The sequence below is a fragment of the Desmodus rotundus genome, chromosome X (genome assembly GCF_022682495.2).
Source record: "Desmodus rotundus isolate HL8 chromosome X, HLdesRot8A.1, whole genome shotgun sequence".
Lineage (NCBI taxonomy): Eukaryota > Metazoa > Chordata > Mammalia > Chiroptera > Phyllostomidae > Desmodus > Desmodus rotundus.
In genome coordinates this window covers 21,515,437-21,534,418 of record NC_071400.1, presented here as the reverse complement: position 1 = coordinate 21,534,418, position 18,982 = coordinate 21,515,437, and the positions used below count along the sequence as shown (strand labels likewise).

General features: G+C 47.7%; 1 protein-coding gene across 9 annotated transcripts in view; it reads left to right on the top strand.

Moving 5' to 3' along the window:
• The window catches only part of BCORL1 (BCL6 corepressor like 1), a 62,089-nt gene that overhangs the window by 29,099 nt on the left and 14,008 nt on the right, over window positions 1–18,982 (top strand). For 8 of the 9 annotated variants that reach the window (XM_053917208.1, XM_053917207.1, XM_045200798.2 and 5 more), the window contains 6 exons: window positions 3,987–4,152; window positions 5,241–5,321; window positions 7,318–7,707; window positions 11,111–11,334; window positions 15,852–16,073; window positions 18,187–18,353. In XM_053917208.1, the coding sequence (XP_053773183.1) occupies window positions 3,987–4,152; window positions 5,241–5,321; window positions 7,318–7,707; window positions 11,111–11,334; window positions 15,852–16,073; window positions 18,187–18,353 (1,250 nt within the window). The remainder of the gene's footprint in view (window positions 1–3,986; window positions 4,153–5,240; window positions 5,322–7,317; window positions 7,708–11,110; window positions 11,335–15,851; window positions 16,074–18,186; window positions 18,354–18,982) is intronic. The other variant, XM_053917209.1, reaches the window with a different exon arrangement.

The following is an 18,982-nucleotide window of genomic DNA, read 5'->3' as shown; positions in this document are numbered from 1 at the left end:
TGGACGTCTGAACCTGAGTTCTTAATAGGTTAAAGGTGGTAGCAAAAAGATGGACCAACAGGATTCAGCTCGACTCCAGTGGTCCTCTAGAGGTGATCCAAAGGCTATTGGTGAACCAGGGAGATTCTTGGAGCAGTTGAGGCTAGGGCTTCTTCAAAATATGGAGCAATTTGAAGTTATGTTAACGAGCCTTCAAACCGAGTGTTGATATACCATCTTTTGCCGTGTATAATGGACACTTTTTAGCCCAGATTTTTGAGGGAACAATAAGGATGTGCATTATATATGGGTAGTACTAATTCCTTATCTATATACCGTAAAATGAAAGATTGTTTTCCTGAAAGCTTGGGCCAAGAATGAGGGTGCACATTATACATGGGAGGACATTATACACAGAAAGCACGATACATTGATAAATAGATTTGTACCCAGAGCACCGTGAGTTTGTTTGTGGCAGAAGCTCTTTGTCTTTTTTGGACTATAGAGCATTGTGAGAGTTGATGAGAGCTGTGGACCCTGTTCCCAGAAACATATCCTCAGAATTTTGCCAATAATTTCAAGGAGTTCATTGTCCCGCTCCTTCCCCAAAACCCATCTGTGGATTCCAGGTTAAGAACCTTGGGGACAGAATTGTGGCTTTTAGTCAGTGACCTCACAACCATCTCTGTGTGGCAGAGACATGCCAAGTAGGAACATAGCTCATTACATAGTAGAGTGTTTGGTCAGGTAACTGCGATCTGCCCTTGGTGGGTAATAAGAACAGTAATTCTGTCATAGTTGTTACCATTTGTTGAACCCCTACTATGTACCAAGAGCTTTCTACATACGTTACCTAACTTAATCCTTACACTATAACCCTGTGAGGTCAATGCTACACACCCAACTTGTGAATAAGAAGATAAAGGGAACAGAGTGAGTGGGTAAGTTACCCCAGGTTACACAGATACTAAATGGCCGAGATGGAACTCAAACTCGGGTCTTGTTGGTTCCAAAGTTCATGTTCATCTCAGCTGTACTGTACTATCTTCCATTCTCCTTTCGTATAGCTGTTTCACTGACCGCTTAGCGAGTGTTTGTTGAGCGGTGTCTGCATGCCAGTCCCTCCCAGGCAGTAGCACTACATTGTCTGGAGGGCGGTATTGCATTTTGGTGAGGAGTGTGCTCTGCAGAGCTAGGCCCTACTTCTTAGTTGAGTGATATCAGTGAAGTTACTTAAGCTCTCTGGCTCTCAGTTTTCTCATCTGCACAATGAGACAATAGTAGTGCTTATTCTAAGAAAAGTAATAGTGTCTTACTCATAGGACTGTGTAAAGATTAAAGGAGAGGATGACGTGAAATATCCAGAATAGGCAAATCAATAGAGGAAGAAGTAGGTAAGTGGTTGCCTGAGGTTGGTGGGGATGGGGAGTTGGAGAGTGACGGCTTCATGGGGTTCTGGAACTAGATCGTAATGATGGTTAACACAACTCTGTGACTGTATTAAAAACAATTGAATCATAAACTTAAGTAAATGAATCATATGCTGTATCTCAATATATTATATGTCAACAAAGATGTTAAAAAAGATTAAATGAGGTGATATATATAAATGCTGAATAGTGCCTGGCGCGTAGTAAGTGCTCAGTGAGTGGTAGCGGTTGCTGTTATTATTGTTAGTATTGCCAACAAAATCGACATGGTCCCTACTCTCATGGAGCTTATATCTTGCAGATGACTCGATGACAGGCAGGCACTGCCTCTTCCTATATTGGATGAACAGTTGACTGGGCCCACTGACAGATGCAGAGGGCAGAGAGTAAAGTTAGAGGATCAGGGGCCTGGAAGCAGCCCTTAACCGGCGGCCTGTGATGATTTAATAAATGGCCACTTTTCAGGAGAGCAAATAACTTAGACATTTCTTTTCTTATGTTCCCTTTTCCTGAGAAAGAAACCACTGATAAGCAAACTGTGATCAGGGTTTAATTTAAAACAGCCCCTTTCGGGGCATGGCCAAGAATCAGAAGAGCCGCCCGTCTCCAACACCACCTGCCCCAGGGCCTCACAGAATCCTGAAGGGCCTTTGGAATCATCAGAAAAGAAAGAGTTCTGCTTCATCTGGCTCTGGGTGTATTTAATTGTTTTCTCATCCTTTGTAAACATTTTTGGAAAACCTTTCAAAACTCTGCTCACCGAAACATTCATCTTACACGGTGGCCCCAGCCTCCCAACTTTTTGCCTGAGCTGGAGCGCACTGTTTTGACTCTCAGTGCTGCCCCCGCAGAGGATGCAGACAGAAATCCCTTCTACATGTTGTAGTTGTTTTTGCCTGTCTTTGGAAGTAAAAGTTAATGATCTGTACTTGAAAGAGCCAGCTAAAAAATGATATTCAGCAATGTCCAGAATAAACAAATCAATAGAGACATGTTCAAATGTACATGTCCTATTTAGGACATGTTCAAATTCATGTGCGTGGAACTTTATTCCCCTGACTTAAGTAGTTTTTTCTCTGGCCATACCTGAAGTTCAGACTTTAAGCAGCAGTTCCCCATTTTCTTTCCTCCTCAATTCTTTTTTTCTCCTAACGTTTTGGTCTGTAGGAACTAGCAGCAAGCAAGGGGGGGGGGGCTGCCTTGAACTTGAATAAGAAGCAGAAAGAGTTCTTGCGATAGTTGGAATTTGATGGGAAATGGTGACTTTCTTAATCCTGGACAATTGAGATCCCCCTTCCCCTGGGAAATGTCCGTCAGTAAGATATTTGCCATCTCCTTAGCTGGAGCTAGACAGTGATGACCTTCTAGAAGGCAGCATATGTGTCTGCTTTGGGGGAAAACAACTCTTTCTTCCCAGGGCTTGCTTTCATTGTTAAGACATTTTGCTTATTCTGCATTCCCTGGATGCTAGAATACCGGAAATCCCTACCTTGCCCTATTTCTTGTTTGGTGGCATGGAGACACCACAAAGCTGGTGAGAATATGTGACTGGTAGGCTGAGAATCTTCTTACGGTGTGTAAGCACAACCATGGTGCCTCTGCGACACTTCGGGCGGTAGGCGTGAGTTGGGCTGAGCGAAACAGTTGAGGACAGAAATAGGGAGATAGAAGAGTTAGAGCTGATGCGAAGTGGCTCAGGCTGGGAGCCAGGAGCACTGGGTCTTAGTCCCAGCTGCCACTTTGTCACTGCAAGCACTAACATGCACATTTGCCTGGTAAGCAGCAGCCCTTGAGTGAGTAGATGCCATGGGTTATATGTTGCCCTGGACAAATCATTTAAGTTCTTGTCCTGGAGCCTGTTTCCTTGTCTGTTCAGTAGGGATGATTTTAGCTTCCCTGTCAGGGTTGTTGGGGAGATCAAATCAAATAATAGGAGAATATTTCGAAGCGGTGAAAGTGCTGCAGAGTATAAAGTGGCTTTATTAATAATGTCTGGGCCTTTTTCATGTCTTTTGTAAGTGTGGGGAGATTTCCATTGCTCCTATATTGTGCTTTTCTTCTTGCCTTAGGTGAACCTTAGTTGCTGTTTTCTGGCATTAATTTGCATGCGAAAATAGATAATTTTTTGAGTTGTTCCCTAGAATGAATTCTTTTCAGTTGTTGGTGTCAATACCATGCTCAGTGAAGTTATATGAACAATGTAGTCACCCAACTTGCAGAAGAGGCATTTTTGTTTCCTGCCTGTCTCTCTATTGCTGGTTGGATATAGAGAGTATGGGGCCTGACTTTGCACCTTTTAAAATGACTTTGGGTGTTTATTCAGCATGTGAACGCAGATTCTATAGACCTGTTTAAAATGATGGGGTATGGATGGCCATCAGGATTCACTAGGGCACAGGATTCAGTTCAGAAAACCTCTGTAGCTCACCATGGAAGGCAGCAAGCAGCCCCTTCCTGCAGCTCCCACCTGGGCAACTCCTGTCCATGTGTCAGAACTGGGGCACAGGGCTCAGCATTAGGAGAGCTTTCTTAAAAAGCAAAACTGACCTCAGACCTGACCCTCTCTTCTCTCCACAGTGCCGGAAGCCATCTAGTGACTCCCAGGAACTCACCAAGAAAAGCCCCAGGGGGGCATCAGATTCAGGAAAAGAGCACAATGGAGTCAGGGTAAAGCACAAGCACCGGAAGCCTGCCAAGCTGGAGTCCCAGTCTCCAGGAAAACGAGCAGAGGGCCAAGAAGAAGGTAGGCCCCTGAGTGCGGGCCCTCTGGGCTGGGCTGGGCTGCAGAGGGATCATTCTGGCAGGCCAGGAGGAGGGGCTCTGGGACTGACCAAAAAGTGAGACTTCCTCACTGTGGAAGGGGAGTATAATTGACACCTCTGAAATCAAAGGCAAGAGAGGCGGGAGAGGCGGCTTATTTGCCTCACCCTGGTTGCTGGAATGAGGCATACTCTGAAGCCTGAGAGAGGTGGTTTTCAGACAGACAAAAGTCAGTTCTGCAACAGATTAGCTAAGCCATTACTCTGCGATAGGTCTAGGCTCAGAGAAGAAATGGGTTTAATGAGGATTGAGGCAAAACAGCAGAATAGGGGTTTGTCACACTGTGTCCTTTACCTTTGGTATACTTGAAAAGTCCCAATACAAAAAAGCTAAAAAATTAATAGCTAGCTAGCTGGAAGGGTGAAGGGTTTAGAGAAATTCTAAACCCTTATTATTTAGGGCTAGGCAAGATGTTTAGGGTGGGGAGGCGTGTTGTTAACCAGTATTCTCTGCCACTAGTAGTCCCTTGGTGCCCTGATCAGAAAGAGAAACCCAAGTATTTCTGCCCACAGTAGCCTGTGTTCATGGCCTTGCCCGCATGGCACGATCTGCCTCTTTTCTAGTCTGTTCTTATATAGCAGTTACCCTCTGTCCGCCGCTTCCTGTCCCCTTCTTCCTGCCTCGCTCAATATTCTAAGATTCATTGAGGTTGCCCTTCTCTGGGACCTGCTCCAGCTCTGTTAGAACTTTGTGGAGGTGCAGTAGCCACGCAGTCATACAGGCAGACTGGCCTTCTACTCTCTGGCGAATCTATTTGATGCACTGCCTTTTTTGGTGTCAGCAAAAGTGACCCAACTCCTGGTTTTCAAAAACCACTGGAAAATGCTCCTTCTCTAAAAGAGATATGTAGGTGATAGCAGCGTAAGGGCAGCTGATAACTGAAACCCAGGGAAAACACAGACCCTCCCTTGACTTTCTCAGCCTCTCTGAGCCTCTCAGGGGGGCTTTCCAGTCCTTAGACTCCGATTGTGACATTTCTGCCTTCCGCCCTGAAACCACACATCACTTCAGGTTCCTTGGAGAAGAAAGCAAAGAGCAGTTTCCGTGACTTCATCCCTGTGGTTCTGAGCACCCGGACGCGCAGTCAGTCTGGTGAGTGAGCCTGCGGCTGTGCTCCATGTTGACACTGCCAGGAAAGGTAGACGTCCGGCTGAGTGATTTTGCCATTGGCCCAGGTGGAGAGTTGGGAATTTCATTCACTGTGCCAAGACGCCCAGCTCCTGGTGGAGACAAGAAAGTCCAGGGTAGGAGCGGGAGGAGGAATTGCCCAAGATTTTGGGACCATTTACTTAGATTTTCAGAATGGGGATTTGACATCTATTTGTTGGCAGCCAATGGTAGAAAGAGGAAAGGCCTGTGCCACTTAGGAAAACTGGCTCAACTCTAAGCGTTGGCATCTCATGATTATCGGGGCCAATCTCAGGCACAGACATTTAACCCTTGGGCCCCTATCTTATTGCCCTATGTGACAGACGTCATCAAAATTGGAAGTGGTCATTGTATGGTCAGGGCCAGCAGAGTCACATTTGGTCCCCTGAATTTGTATTGGTCAACCCCCAGTGTTTAGGAAAGGATAGACCTTCCTAGCCACTGCTGTTTTCTGCTAGCTGCCATGTTGGTACATAGTGGTGGAAATGGTTACCCTGGTTCACCCAGATTTTCATGCAAAGTGGATAGAATGGGAAAGCAGGGCACAGCATAAACTCAGTTATCTGACATTATATTCTCTGGGACCTCAGCACGCAGAGAGTGCGTTAGTAATTGGGGCTCGTAATGACAGCCTGGAGGCCTCACAAAATCCTGAAGTTTCCCTCTGAATCACTGAAGAGTGATTACATTATGGACGGTGACAGTTTAGTCTTAAACACATTGTACTGCATTTGATTCTTTGGAAATTAGTGATTCCTGTGTGATCTCTATGGTGATTCTGTATTAACCAGAATATTAGATTAACCAGGACACTTTGTTCCTTGCCTGGTCTGTATAATGGAAAGTTTGCTGAATATTTGCTATCTTTAAGTGGTCTGACTGACTTGAAGCTTTGGTCAAGGGCCACTCTGTTTGCCTCGAACCATTACTTTCTTCTGCTGACCTCACTTGGCTTTGGAGATTGTTAAGTTAATAGCCAAGCCTTGGGAGAAAGAGGATGGTGTCTCAGATCTGCTTCTCAGGGAGATGTCAGATCCCCTGTAGTGCTAAACTGGGCCAATTTAGGATTGTACTTTTGTTGTTAGCAGAATTGAAGGAAGGAGTGGGAAGGAAGATGGCCTCTTAGCAAGGTGGCAGAGGAGGGCAGGAAAGGTACCATCATACTGGGGTGGTGGGGAGAGGAGGGGGAAATGCTTTGCCAACTGTGAGAAACAGCTGCAGCTGGAGGGGGGCAGGGGAGGTACCAGAGAGAAAGCTCCACCCCTGGACTCTTGGCCACTCAATAGGAGGAGGGGTCAGTGTAAGGGAAGAGAGTCTGACTGAGGAGCATTTAGGTGGGACAAACCCAGGCTCTGTCACAGGAAAGGAACTCCTTCTTGCTTTGCTTTTCCTGAGACTTTTTTTTGGTGACAGGTCTGTTTCTTTAGGGTGGCTCTGTCAGCGAGATTGGTGGTCACATAGTGAGCACGGGTGGGGGTGCGCCATGCCAGTCTGCCCTGCCTCACTTTCTTCTAAACCCTAATATCCCAAAAAGCAGGGACCTGTGGCCCTCTCCTGCCACTTCACAAAATGCTTGGCACCTTGTAAGCACTAAGTAAGAGTTTGTGGAATGAGACAGAGTGGCAGCGTGGATGAGGAAGGGTGTGTGATTTGGATACTCGATAGTTATGTGATATATTAGACTCTGTAAAGCACTTATAGGCAAATATCTCCTTTGAGCTTCGAAACAGGCCTGTGAGGCCAGTAAGGCAGAGAACAGTATCCCTATTTTCTAGATGAGGAAACAAGAAAAGGAACTTTTCTACAGAATACCGCTAATAACTGGCAGAGCCTGATCTTGAACCCACACCTTCAAACTCCTAATCCAGGGCACTTGCTTCAACATGATACTTTGTCCTTTCAAAACATACCTGACCACCTTCTGTACTTCCGTCTACAGGAAGCATCTGTAGCTCCTTTGCTGGAATGGCAGACAGTGACATGGGAAGCCAGGAAGTCTTCCCCACAGAGGAGGAAGAGGAGGTGACCCCCATCCCAGCTAAGCGTCGGAAGGTGAGGAAGACCCAACGGGACACCCAATATCGCAGCCACCATGCCCAGGATAAGACTCTGTTGAGCCAGGGCCGCAGGCACCTGTGTCGAGCCCGCGAAATGCCCTGGAGAACAGAGGCTGCCCGGCAAATGTGGGACACCAATGAGGAGGAGGATGAAGATGAGGAGGAAGGTCTGGTGAAGAGGAAGAAACGGAGACGGCAGAAGAACCGAAAATATCAGACCGGGGAGTACCTGACTGAGCAAGAAGAAGAGCAGCAGCAGAAAGGGAGAGCAGGTAAGGCCAGCCAGGGGGTGCTGCCCCAGGGAGCTGCTGTCACCTGTCCCTAAGCCTCAGTGACTTTGGCTTCTGGAGTGCCCTTAGGCTTCTTGGGTGTTCCATCCTCTGCCTTCTCTATGCCTGCTAAAGGCCTCTGTACCCATGGAAACCTGGTGCTATGACCTCTAGCTGCCAGAGGGGGTCATTCAATGCCAGTCTGAAGTTTTGCCTTGGGGTTGAGATTAAATGAGTTCAGACTGAACTGAAAGTGAGCTGAGGACACATAGACCCAAGCCCTCCAATTTCTTATAAAAGTCTGAGCCTGTGGGCAAGGCCACAGAGACATGCTGGCATGATACAACTCGATACCAGGGATTCTCTGACTTGCTTGAGGGAGTCGGGTCTTTAGGGAGGCTGGGCTCTCGCTCTTCTAGAATTCTGGGTTCAAGAAGAAAGAGGGCATTAATTGGCTTTTCTGAGATTTCTCCAGATCCTAAACTAAAATAAAGTACAATGGTTTCCTCAACCTAACAGAAGAACTTCAAGTAGAAGGAGGTACAACTTTGCTTTCTCCGTTAAAGCTACAAAGGCCATTAAGAGGCAGGGTGAAGCTTTCAGGTGACCTGAGGTAGCATTATTTTGTTGGGCCTGAGTTGGAAAAGCAGGCAGCCCAAGGGGAAAACCAGACTTCGTTTGGCCACGTCAGACACTATAATATGTAATCATGGAGGCATAGCCTGTCACCTAGCTAATATCAGTATATTTTGCTAAGTGCTGTTCAGTAGCATTCCTATAATAGATTTCTAGATGAGCCAAAAAACGCATCTCTGGGCTCCAAAATAAAAGCACCTCTGTCTCTCATTCTCTATCTCTGACCTCTGCCCTTGAAGCAACAATTGATTATCTTGTGTAATGTATTCATCCTGGGCTACTGGTAAAGATCCACAGTTTCCTGATTAGAGAAAATTGAATACCTGCATATGGAGTGGGCGGTGGGTATGGTGCTATAATGCAAAGAAGGCTAAACCTCATTTCTGACTCTGCTTAGAGACGTATATGATACCCATCCCTACATTCACAAGAGTAATTGAGCTAATTTTCATCACCTATGAGGAACAACGGGGATAATTTTTCCTTTTTTCTGCCAGAGCCATAATGGATTGGTCAGGAATGCACCGTCAAGCCATTGGCCTCAGCCACTTGTGTTAGGATGAAGAGGAGCTTGTGTATCACCAATCTTCTATAATGAGGGCTACTTTCCTAGTGACTCGGGAGCTTCTTATTGAACCTATGAGCTTTTGAAATTGGAAGAACCTTTGAGTTGCATGGTCCAGTTTTCCATCCCATACAGAGATCCCACAGCACTCTCGGGCAGGTAGCCTTTCCTTAAACAGCTCCAGGAACACGGAGGACACCACTTAGCAGGGCCTCCTATTTGACTTGGGGGCAGCTCCCGTTGTTGGCAAGTAGGTCATTCTCCCTCCATCTCTAGGTCTAAGGGTTTCCATTTGAGGCTGTTGGCTTTGGCATTTGGTCTGGTCACCTTCCTCCAGATCTGACGGTGACATCTTCATGAAGGAATTGCCTGGCAAACATCTCTCTTCTCAAAAAGAGCTTCTGTGATCCCTCCTGTGACTGACTACCTATTTTTCAGTGCACATCAGAGAGTCAGGCAGAGGCCAAACTGGACAGGTCACCTTACTCCCATCTGAGCTTCATGACCTTCCCTTTCGTTCTAGGCTTGTGTTTTCTCCCTTTTTGACCTGCAGAGGGGATAGGAAGAGCCACTCCCACTCACACACCTACTACCTCCACTCTCTGTTCCTTTCTGTGCTACTAGGAACCCCTTGTGCCACCACAAATGAATCAACTCCAGAGCCCGCCCAGGCCTGGGTAATGGGGTAGGGGCTGCTGCTTCTTCTGTGGCATTGAATGCTGTAATATGACTTCCCCCTGTTTCCTGAGGTTCTCACAAGGCATGATTCTGTTCCTTCCTCTTTTGCCTCAGCCCAAACTTGTTGCATCAAAAGCCCTGGTTTAGAACATATTGCCTGGAAATGCCACTACAACCCATCTAGTACAGTAGTTCTTGGAAGGGTGTGGGGACCCACTAGTGGGTTGGGGCTAGTGGGAGAAAGGGGTGGTGTGACAGCTGGCCTCCTAAGAGCTTTGCATAACCTACAGCCCTCCCACATCTGCATATGCCCTTGGCGATGTCACAAGTGACTTCTTGGATCTTGTACCACCCCCTCATTTTACAAATTGGAGAACCCAAGGCTGCAGTTATTCATTTGACAGACATGCTGATAATTTGCCATGTGCTAGGTAGGCATGGTGGTCAATCCTGTGGGGGAGATAAAGAACACATGGGCACGGCCCTGCCTAAAGAACTTACACTTGAATAATATAATAACGATGCCTCATTCTTTCTAACACTTTATAAGGGGTTTTGAATATCTTATCTTATTTAATTCTCATACTTGTCCTGTGATGTGGATTATATTCTCATTTTACAGACATAGAAACTGAGGCTTGGGAAGATTATGACTTGTCTGCAGCCAGTCACACAGCTGGTGGCCAAGCCATGTAACACTAATGTTAGCTAAAGATAAGGGTAAAGCCAGTCTATCCCTTCTGCATGTGGGGTATAGGACTGACGTGGGCAATGAGGCTCTTGGTAATGGGGTTCCCAGTGCCAATCAGGGATCTCTCCTCTGGAGCGGGAAAGAGCTGTAAGAATCACAACCATACTTTTTGAAATTAAAAAGTGTCTTTTTTCAGTGAGCTGTGGCTAGAATTAAAGGTGTCACCCAGTGTGTTCCAATAACTTGATTTCCAACCAAGTGAGGCAGCAGGTTTCTGTGATTGCCCACCAGCTAAGTCCCCATGGCACCTTCTGGTTTTAGGGAGTTTCTATGGCTTTAATCTTTGTGTCCTCAGAGAGTGACCAACAGGGCGGTCAGGTGAGTAGAAGGGAGGCTATGAAGGATGCCTCCTACCATTTACTTCCCACCTCATTATACTTCATACATCATTTCAGCAGAGCCTCTAAATTTATTTTCATACTGCAATGGAGAAAGAGGCAAAGGAGACATGGAGAAAGCTGAAAAGGAAGTTCTGATTTGCTCTGGGCTATGGGGAAATCTTTTAAAAATTACCCTCATTTTGGGGACAGCCAGATGGGCCATCCCCTCTGGCCAGGGCTGGGAGTTGTCGCCTGCTTATAGAGGAGGGACTTTGATGCTGGAATACAGTGTCCATTTGAGAAGTATTTAGTGGACTTGCCAGCACCACACTAATACAGGTAGCTGATACTTACACAACTTTGTACTGAGATTCTAATTCCCAAATTCCTCTGGTTCATTTGCTTTTCTGTGTTCCATTTTCCTGTCATCCATCCTTCCCTGTTTCTTGTCTTCAGATTTAAAGGCCCGTAAGCAGAAGACTTCCTCCCAAAGTTCGGAGCACCACCTCAGGAACAGGAACCTTCTCTTGCCCAACAAAGCCCAGGGGATCTCGGATTCGCCAAATGGTTTCCTCCCAAACAACCTGGGGGAGCCAGCCTGCCTTGAAAATTCAGAAAAGCCATCAGGAAAACGAAAGTGCAAGACCAAGCACATGGTGAATGTGTCAGAAGAGGCAAAGGTATGTTGCTTGCTAAGGGGCTTTGTGGGGAGGGAGAGTGGGCTAGGGTTGCAGGCTTTCCAGAGGCTCCTCTGTCAACAGTTCTTAGAGAGGTGGGGGGGGGGGAGAGGGAGAAAGAAATGGGGAGGATCGAATTAATCCATATTTAGTAAAGTATTTGAAACTAGGTCTAGAAATGTTCAGGGGAGGATTTGAAGAATGGGCACTAAAGTTAGAGCTAACAATAAGTGTTTGCAAAGTATAGAGTTTGGCTCATGATGGCTTTTCCTTGACAATCTCAGGTCTCCTTTGAGTTCCAAAAGGCCTAAAGAATATGGCAGGATGTTAACCTGAATAGCTTGTTAACATCCAATCAGGAAGCTTTTGTCTGGGCTTAATTCGCTGGGAATAAATCAGGGAGATTTCTGAGTCAATCAAGGTAGAAAACAACTTGTAGGAGCAAGGTAGTTGATGTCCAGACAAAGGTTGCTGGAGGATAAGACTGAAAGAATTGCACTTGGACCCCATTATAGCCAGCCTTCTCCACCCTCACTGTCTCAGTCCCTTTGCTTCTCTTTGTAGCAAAGGAGTGAGTAAGTGGGCACTTACCAATCAGTAGCCGGGCACAAATTCTAGAAACCCTGTTCAAAATTGACATCTCTTTTCTGTCTGATGTTGGTGACATTGGTGTTGGGTTTTACATTGTACAATTTGGGGGGGGCGGGAACACCTAGTCCTCATCCTGGGTGAACTATACATTTGAAAGGAGTGAAGGTTTGGGTTCAAATGTATACCCATAATAAGTATTCGTCATTGACAATCAAAAACAAAAGGTCATATTGAGCTTGTTTCAGTGGTTGTGCTTCTTCCGGCTCTCTCCAGCTCCCAAGGGATCCCTGAGTGCTACTGCCGAAAGGTGGGCAAGCAGGTGCTTGTTTCCCTCTCCTTTCCCCTTCTTCTTCCCCATTCTGGAATCTGGTTCTAGCTCAGACGAGGTGCACAAACCTATTTTCTCATCTTTAAAAATAGAGATGAGGCCTGGCTGGTGTGACTCAGTGGACTGAGTGCTGGCCTGTGAACTAAAAGGTCACTGGTTCGATTCCCAGTCAGGACACATGCCTGGGTTGTGGACTGGGTCCTCTGATGGGGGTGTGCAAGAGGTAACTAATCGATGTATCTCACACATTGATGTTTTTTTCCTTCTCTTTCTCCCTCCCTTCCCCTCTCTCTAGAAATAAATAAATAAATAAATAAATAATCTTTAAACAATTTTGTTTTAAAAGGAGATGATACTCCATGTCCTTTCCATTTCACAAGGGTGCTTAGAGAAACAAAGGAGAAGCAATGATGTTAAAGGCTTTGATAATCGTGAAGTGCTTTCTGAGGTTGGTATACGTCCTTGAGCTTTAGCCTAGGCAAGAATGAGGGGACAGAGGCCTGGAGCAGAAAAGTAGCAGTGACCATTCCCAGAGGGGATGGGGGAGAAGCAGGGAAGTCAGGTGTGTGCTGAGCGCTGCATTCACATGATTGCTCTCAGTTCCCACAGTGACTCTTGGAGGTGGGTGCTGTTATCCTCCTCTTCTGCTGAGGAAACTGAGGCTTATAGAATTTAAGGGACTTGTGCTTTGTGGTCCTGAGTGACAGTTGGGTCCTCAGGCAAGCCTGGCTACCCCCCCCAGCCCCACCCCCACCCCACTCTCTTCTTTCCATATGGCTCCACCCAGTGAATGGGTGGCTTCTGTCTCTATCATGGAGACGCTGGGGGAGGGGACAGCTGGGCCCAGAAACCCTGCAAGCCTGAGCAGTTCTGACAAAATATGGGAGTCTCCCTTCCTTTCCCCTGCTCCTCCAACACTGAGATGGCCCTGTCCCACACAAAGGTGACCAGCCACCTGACATTCAGGAGCACACGCTGATGCTTTTGTCTGGTTATTCTGCCTGGCGGTATGTCCACTGGAATGTTCCTGAGATGTTTTGTCCCTTCGCAGGGCCTCCCTGTCTCCCTCCCTCCTTTCTTTCTCTCCCAGTCACCACCACCTGCTCCAGTTGCCCCCATGGCACTGTGCTTTTGCTTTGTAGTGGGAAACAAGGGGGCGTGGGGGGTGGGCGGGGGACACGCCTGCAACACTAAAGCTGGGGCACTGGCCAAAGGCTTCTTCCCACAGGGGGCTCTGAACCAGGACAGGAGTGGGGAGGGGGAGGTGGCCCCCATTTGCTCTTGTTCCCTCCCCTCTTAAGGCAGTTTCCCTTGTCTCTCGCAGCTCTGGCCCCTAGAAGGAGAGTCACCCTTTGGCTACCGGCTTGGCTTAGCAAAGATCGGGGCACTTTACCCAGCATTCTCCAGTACTGCCATTATATACCTTTGTCCTCCTGGCAGTAGAGCAGCATGCTACAATAACTGGTGCCTTCCTGCTAGTGATTGTACCTCTCTGCCCCTGTGGAATCGGGATAGATAGCGGCTCTTGTTTTCCTGGGATTTACCAGAGGAAACAAATGCCCTGGGCTCTCCTTTCCTGGGTTCATGTCTTTCTAGCCAACTTTTCTGGCTACCTAGGGCTCTGCACGTGGCTGGCTTGAATCAAGTCAACAAATATTTGTTGCAATGACATGCCCAGCCCTGAGTTAAGTGCTGTAAGGAACAAAAGAGGGGATGATAATATAAACTGTACTTTCAAGGTGCTTAAAATCTGGCAGTGGAGGCCAGACTTGCCCATGAAACGATGGAAGAAAACTAAGGCAGTCAGTCAGGCATCAGGCAGCAGATTATGTGATTCAGAGTAGGTGTTCTGTGAATGAAGAGAAGGTAGGCAGTGGGGACCAGAGTGTTGTAAAATGTTATAGAAAACATAAGATTTAAGTGAGACCTTGATGCCCTGACGGATTTGGATAAACTGAGGGATGTATTAGGTATCTATTATGGTGTAACAGATTACCCTAAAACTTAGCCAGCTTCATACAGTGATAAACATGCATTATTTCACATAGTTTCTGGGGGTCAGGAATTTAGGAGCAGCTTAGCTGGCTTTGGCTTGGGATCTCATGAGGTTGTAGTCAAAGTGTTAGGTACATTCATCTGAAGGCTTGCCTGGGGTTGGGGTTTCCAGGGTGGCTCCCTCACGTGGCTGGCAAGTTGATGTTGGGTCCCGGCAGGGGATATCCTGTTCTTGCCCATGGGTTTCTCCAAAGGGCTGCTGGAGTGTCCTTATGACATGACAACTGGCTGCCCCCAGCATGAGTGATCCAAAAGAAAGCAAGACAGAAGCCACATTGTCTTTTAGGGCCCAGGCTTGGAATTCGCACATCGTCATCCCTGCAGTCTCCTGTTGGCTGCACAAGGTCAGCCCTATTCACTGCACGAGGGGGCTCTGCAAGAACGTGAATGTCATCAGGGACCATCTTGGGGTCTGATGAAGGCACAGTCCGATTCATGTGCCTCCCACGTGTAAGACACACCCACCTTTCCCAAGGCCCCTCAAAGTGTCAACCAATTCTGGCATCAGCTTCAAATTAAGAATTTCTAGGTCTAGGTTCAGATGAGGCTTCTTGGGTCTAGTTCCTTGAATGCAGCTCCTGGAGCACAGTTCTTCTAGATATGAGGACCCGTGAACTAAGGAGATAAGTTACTTGTCTCCGGAGATGTGATAACCGACAGGCATGGGGACTTGCTCTATACATTTCAGTTCAAACGAGAGGAAAAAGAGATGTGGGGCAGTCATTTATGAAGAAAGGACTCTAATGTGTTTGTGAACACCCACCCTGTGCCTTGTTCTGGAACCTTTCTAGTTCATTATTTCAAAGACCCTATGGGGAGAAAGGGAGGGTCAGAGAGGTTGGGCCTTGCAGCTGGTAGATGGCAGAGGCAAGATTCAAACCTGGATCTGTCTGAATTCCAAACCTGAGTGTTCTTCATGGCCCCAGGTGGATACGAGTATGACCTGGGGACCCAGTGTTGTGGAAGATGGGAAAACCTGGTGAGGGTTAGATATGAGGGAAGGTTTTTGCAACAAGAATGAATGCTTCTGCAGCTGTACCTCTTTAGTCAAAGATAGTTGTCTCTGTTTATCTTTACTCTCTTAAGTTTGCTTCTGCTTATTTATAAAGATGACTTATAAAAACCCCAGTAGCCCTGGCTGGTGTGACTGAGCGCAGACCTGTGAACCAAAGGGTTGCCGATTCAATTCCCAGTCAGGGCACATGCCTTGGTTGTGGGCGAGGTCCCCCCACACCCTGTAGGGGGCACGCAAGAGGCAACCACACACTGATGTTTCCCTCTCTCTCTTTCTCCCTGCCTTCCCTTCTCTCTAGAGATAAACAAATAAAATCTTTAAAAAACAACCTCAATAAATGGAGATTGAGGTGGGTAAAGAAGGCATGCAGGGTGCTTGAGAGAAGCTGAGATGTCCCCTCAATCTCTGATTTCCAATCCCTTCGTCATTCCTTAGTTGTGTGGTTGAGGATTTGAGCCCCGTAGCATCTGCTCACTGGGTAGGACTGAACGGGAACCTGTGCTGATCCAGGACTACATCTCTGCTTTCCAGGGCAAAGGGCGTTGGAACCAGCAGAAGACACGATCTCCCAAGTCTCCCACCTCAGTGAAGCCCACGGAACCGTGCACACCCTCTAAGTCCCGAAGTGCCAGCCTAGAGGAGGCCTCAGAAACCCCTGCATCCCGGCAGATTCCTCCAGAGGCACGTCGGCTCATAGTGAACAAAAATGCGGGTGAGACCCTCCTGCAGCGGGCAGCACGTCTTGGCTATAAGGTAAGGAGCATCTGGCCACAGGATGCAATTGCCCTAGCATCTGTGGAGAAACTTCTACCATAGGCTCTTCTTCGGCCTGGGCAGGGCTTTGTTTGGAACTTGAGCCCAGGTGGCCTCCTTATGCTGCTGCAGGCCTCCTTGCCCCTGGCATGGTGTATGGGAATGCAAGCTCATTTGGATGGCAGTTTGGGGAGAACATAATTGAAATGGTAACACAATATTGTGCAATACATTTCTGGGCCATAAATGGGTTTGGGAGGGTTATGTTTTCTTGAATTTCCCTGTGTATTGGCTCCCCCACTCAGAGACGAAGAGGGGTGATCATTGTTCACTCTTCATATCTTCATCTAGCATCCCCTCATCTTGGCTTCCAGTAGTGGAGGGCTCAAGAGTATGTTGGAAGGTAGGGCTGGGCTCACCCCACTGTAAACTACTTCCCTAGGAATCAGAAACAAAGCAAGTAAGGAAGGTGGCTTTTTTGAGCACTTCTTTTGTCAAGAGCTCTGATAACTTCAGATCATTTCATCTTCACCATAAGCCTGTGGAGGTAGGTTTCGTTAGCCCCATTTTGCAGGTGTAAAAATCAAGACTCAGCAATGTTAAGTGGTATGTCTAAGTTCACCGAAGTACTGCATATACATGAGTCTGATTTCACACCAAGGTCTCTTTTGATTCCCAAGTACCAGGGTAGGGGTGGAAGCCTAACTCATGTACCATTGTGAAATAACGTTGTTGGACAGTTTGGCTGTTTCCCACTTTTTGCTGATACAAGCTCCCTTCATCTTGTAGCTTGGACCACCATACTTTGTATTTCCTCAGGATTTGTTCGTAAGGGTGGGACTTCTGGTTTGTAGAGTAGGTCCTCTTTTTTTAGGCTTCTGATGCCTATAACAGACTCATTTAAAGACAGCCGCACTCCCAGCCAGGCTGGTCCACATAGAAGAGCTGCCTCAACAGTGTCTCTCTGTCAAGCCACTGTCTTTCTTGAGCACCTAGTATGGGGCCCTGGAGAACTGCCAAGGGAGACCTAAAGAAAAAATGATGAGCAACCCCTGCCCACAAGATTAATTTTTTTAAACCTGGGGCCAAACCAGCAAACAGGAAACTGGATTAGAACCAACCAGGACAAGGCCAGAGCAGTAGGGCAGCCCATCATGGGAAGGAGGGAGAGGTTGTCTGAGGTCTGAGGGAGATGCGAACATCTACACTGGTTAGGAGAGTAGGGGACCTCATGCTCCCCTCGGGGACAGGCAGTGTGACAGCTCCTGTTTCCAGGAGGCAGCACCCCCAATGCAGGCACACATGCTATCACGCACACTTGCTCACTCATTCTACCAGCCAGTCCGTGAGCTAGCTGTCAGTCAGGATGGCTGAGTGGGCCATTTTCATCAAGACCTGCAAGGGTTGATGATAGGCCCCTGGTAGCTGCTGTGGCTCTTCTCTCAGAAGAAGGGCTGCCTCTCCCCTCCCCCTCAGCTTATTCACCAGCTTCATCCCAGACTGGCTAGGATGCTTCGAGACCCAGAGTCCCGCTTCTGGTCCTACCATCTCAGCCCAGGGAAGCTAATAATTACTACATGGACGAATGACCACACTGAATTATACTCAGAACAATCTGGATTTGAGGGGAGGGCTGGGATGAGCATCCAGAGATAGTACTTAAAATGATGAAAACCAGCACCCAGATATAGTACTTAAACCAATTCTTTCTTCCTTGTTCTCAAATCACCACCAGAGTCTGTGCTTGTTACCGCATGTCTCATTGCCCTTGCAAAGCTCCGGACTAGGGAACCCGTGCTCAGGGAGTTGAGGCCTCAGGGTTTGGGTTCTGGGTGGATAGGTGAGCCTCTCTGAGGACCTCACCCCAATAACCCACACCCAGATGAGTGTTCTTGGTCATAAGAAATGCCTCCCCACTTCTTGAGAAAACAGTCCAGAGCCGAGGTCCTGGGAATGGCAGCTCAGGACTATAACTTTGTTGACACAAGATTTTGAGACTTGTCTGTTGGTACCTGGAATAAAGGTCAGGCTCAGAGATTCTCCCAGAACCTAACCGGGGTGGTTTCAAGAATCGGGCCACTTTCTGCTCACATTGCTGTCCTTGTCCCCACAGGATGTTGTTCTCTACTGCCTCCAGAAAGACAGTGAGGACGTGAATCACCGCGACAACGCTGGCTACACGGCCCTGCATGAGGCCTGCTCCCGGGGCTGGACCGACATTCTGAACATCCTGCTGGAACACGGGGCCAATGTGAACTGCAGCGCGCAGGATGGCACAAGGCACGCTCCCCTGCCTCTCCCACCCTCCCCCAGCTCAGTCCCAGTCTAGACCTTTGCAGCAAGCCTCGCTGCTAGGCTGCGAGTTGCACAGGGGCCCTGTCAGGAGACGTTTTGGGAAGACATGTGCAGACTGCAGGGAGAACTGGGTTAGGCCAGGGGTGGATGTGTTCCTGACTCGCCAGTCCACGTCATTTACCAAGGGGAAGCTGGGGTTGTCTAGGGATCACCCCATCAGATGCAGCTTCACCAGGAAGACCACTCAAGCTTTCCGTAAACCATCCTGGTGGTACACGTGTCTCAGGCAGAATCTCGGGCTTCAGAAACCAGGAGGCTGACCTTTTGGTAACATCCAGATTTGATCTCTGTACACTGTTGAAAAGACACCTTTCTTTGTCTTAAAAAAATTATAGAGCAACCCCTGTGCTCTGTCAGAGGGCTTACTTACTGGGCAAAATTGAGACATGTGCCACATACTAAGTGAGGGGACTTGGGTCAAAGGACTCTGGCTCTGCTTGGCCACCACCTGGTGTATGGAGCTGTTCTGCTCATCCGCACACATGGGTCCTTCTGTTCACAACCCTGAGCATCTGCTTTAAGTTTATCCTCAGTCAGGGGCCCTCTCTCTCCTG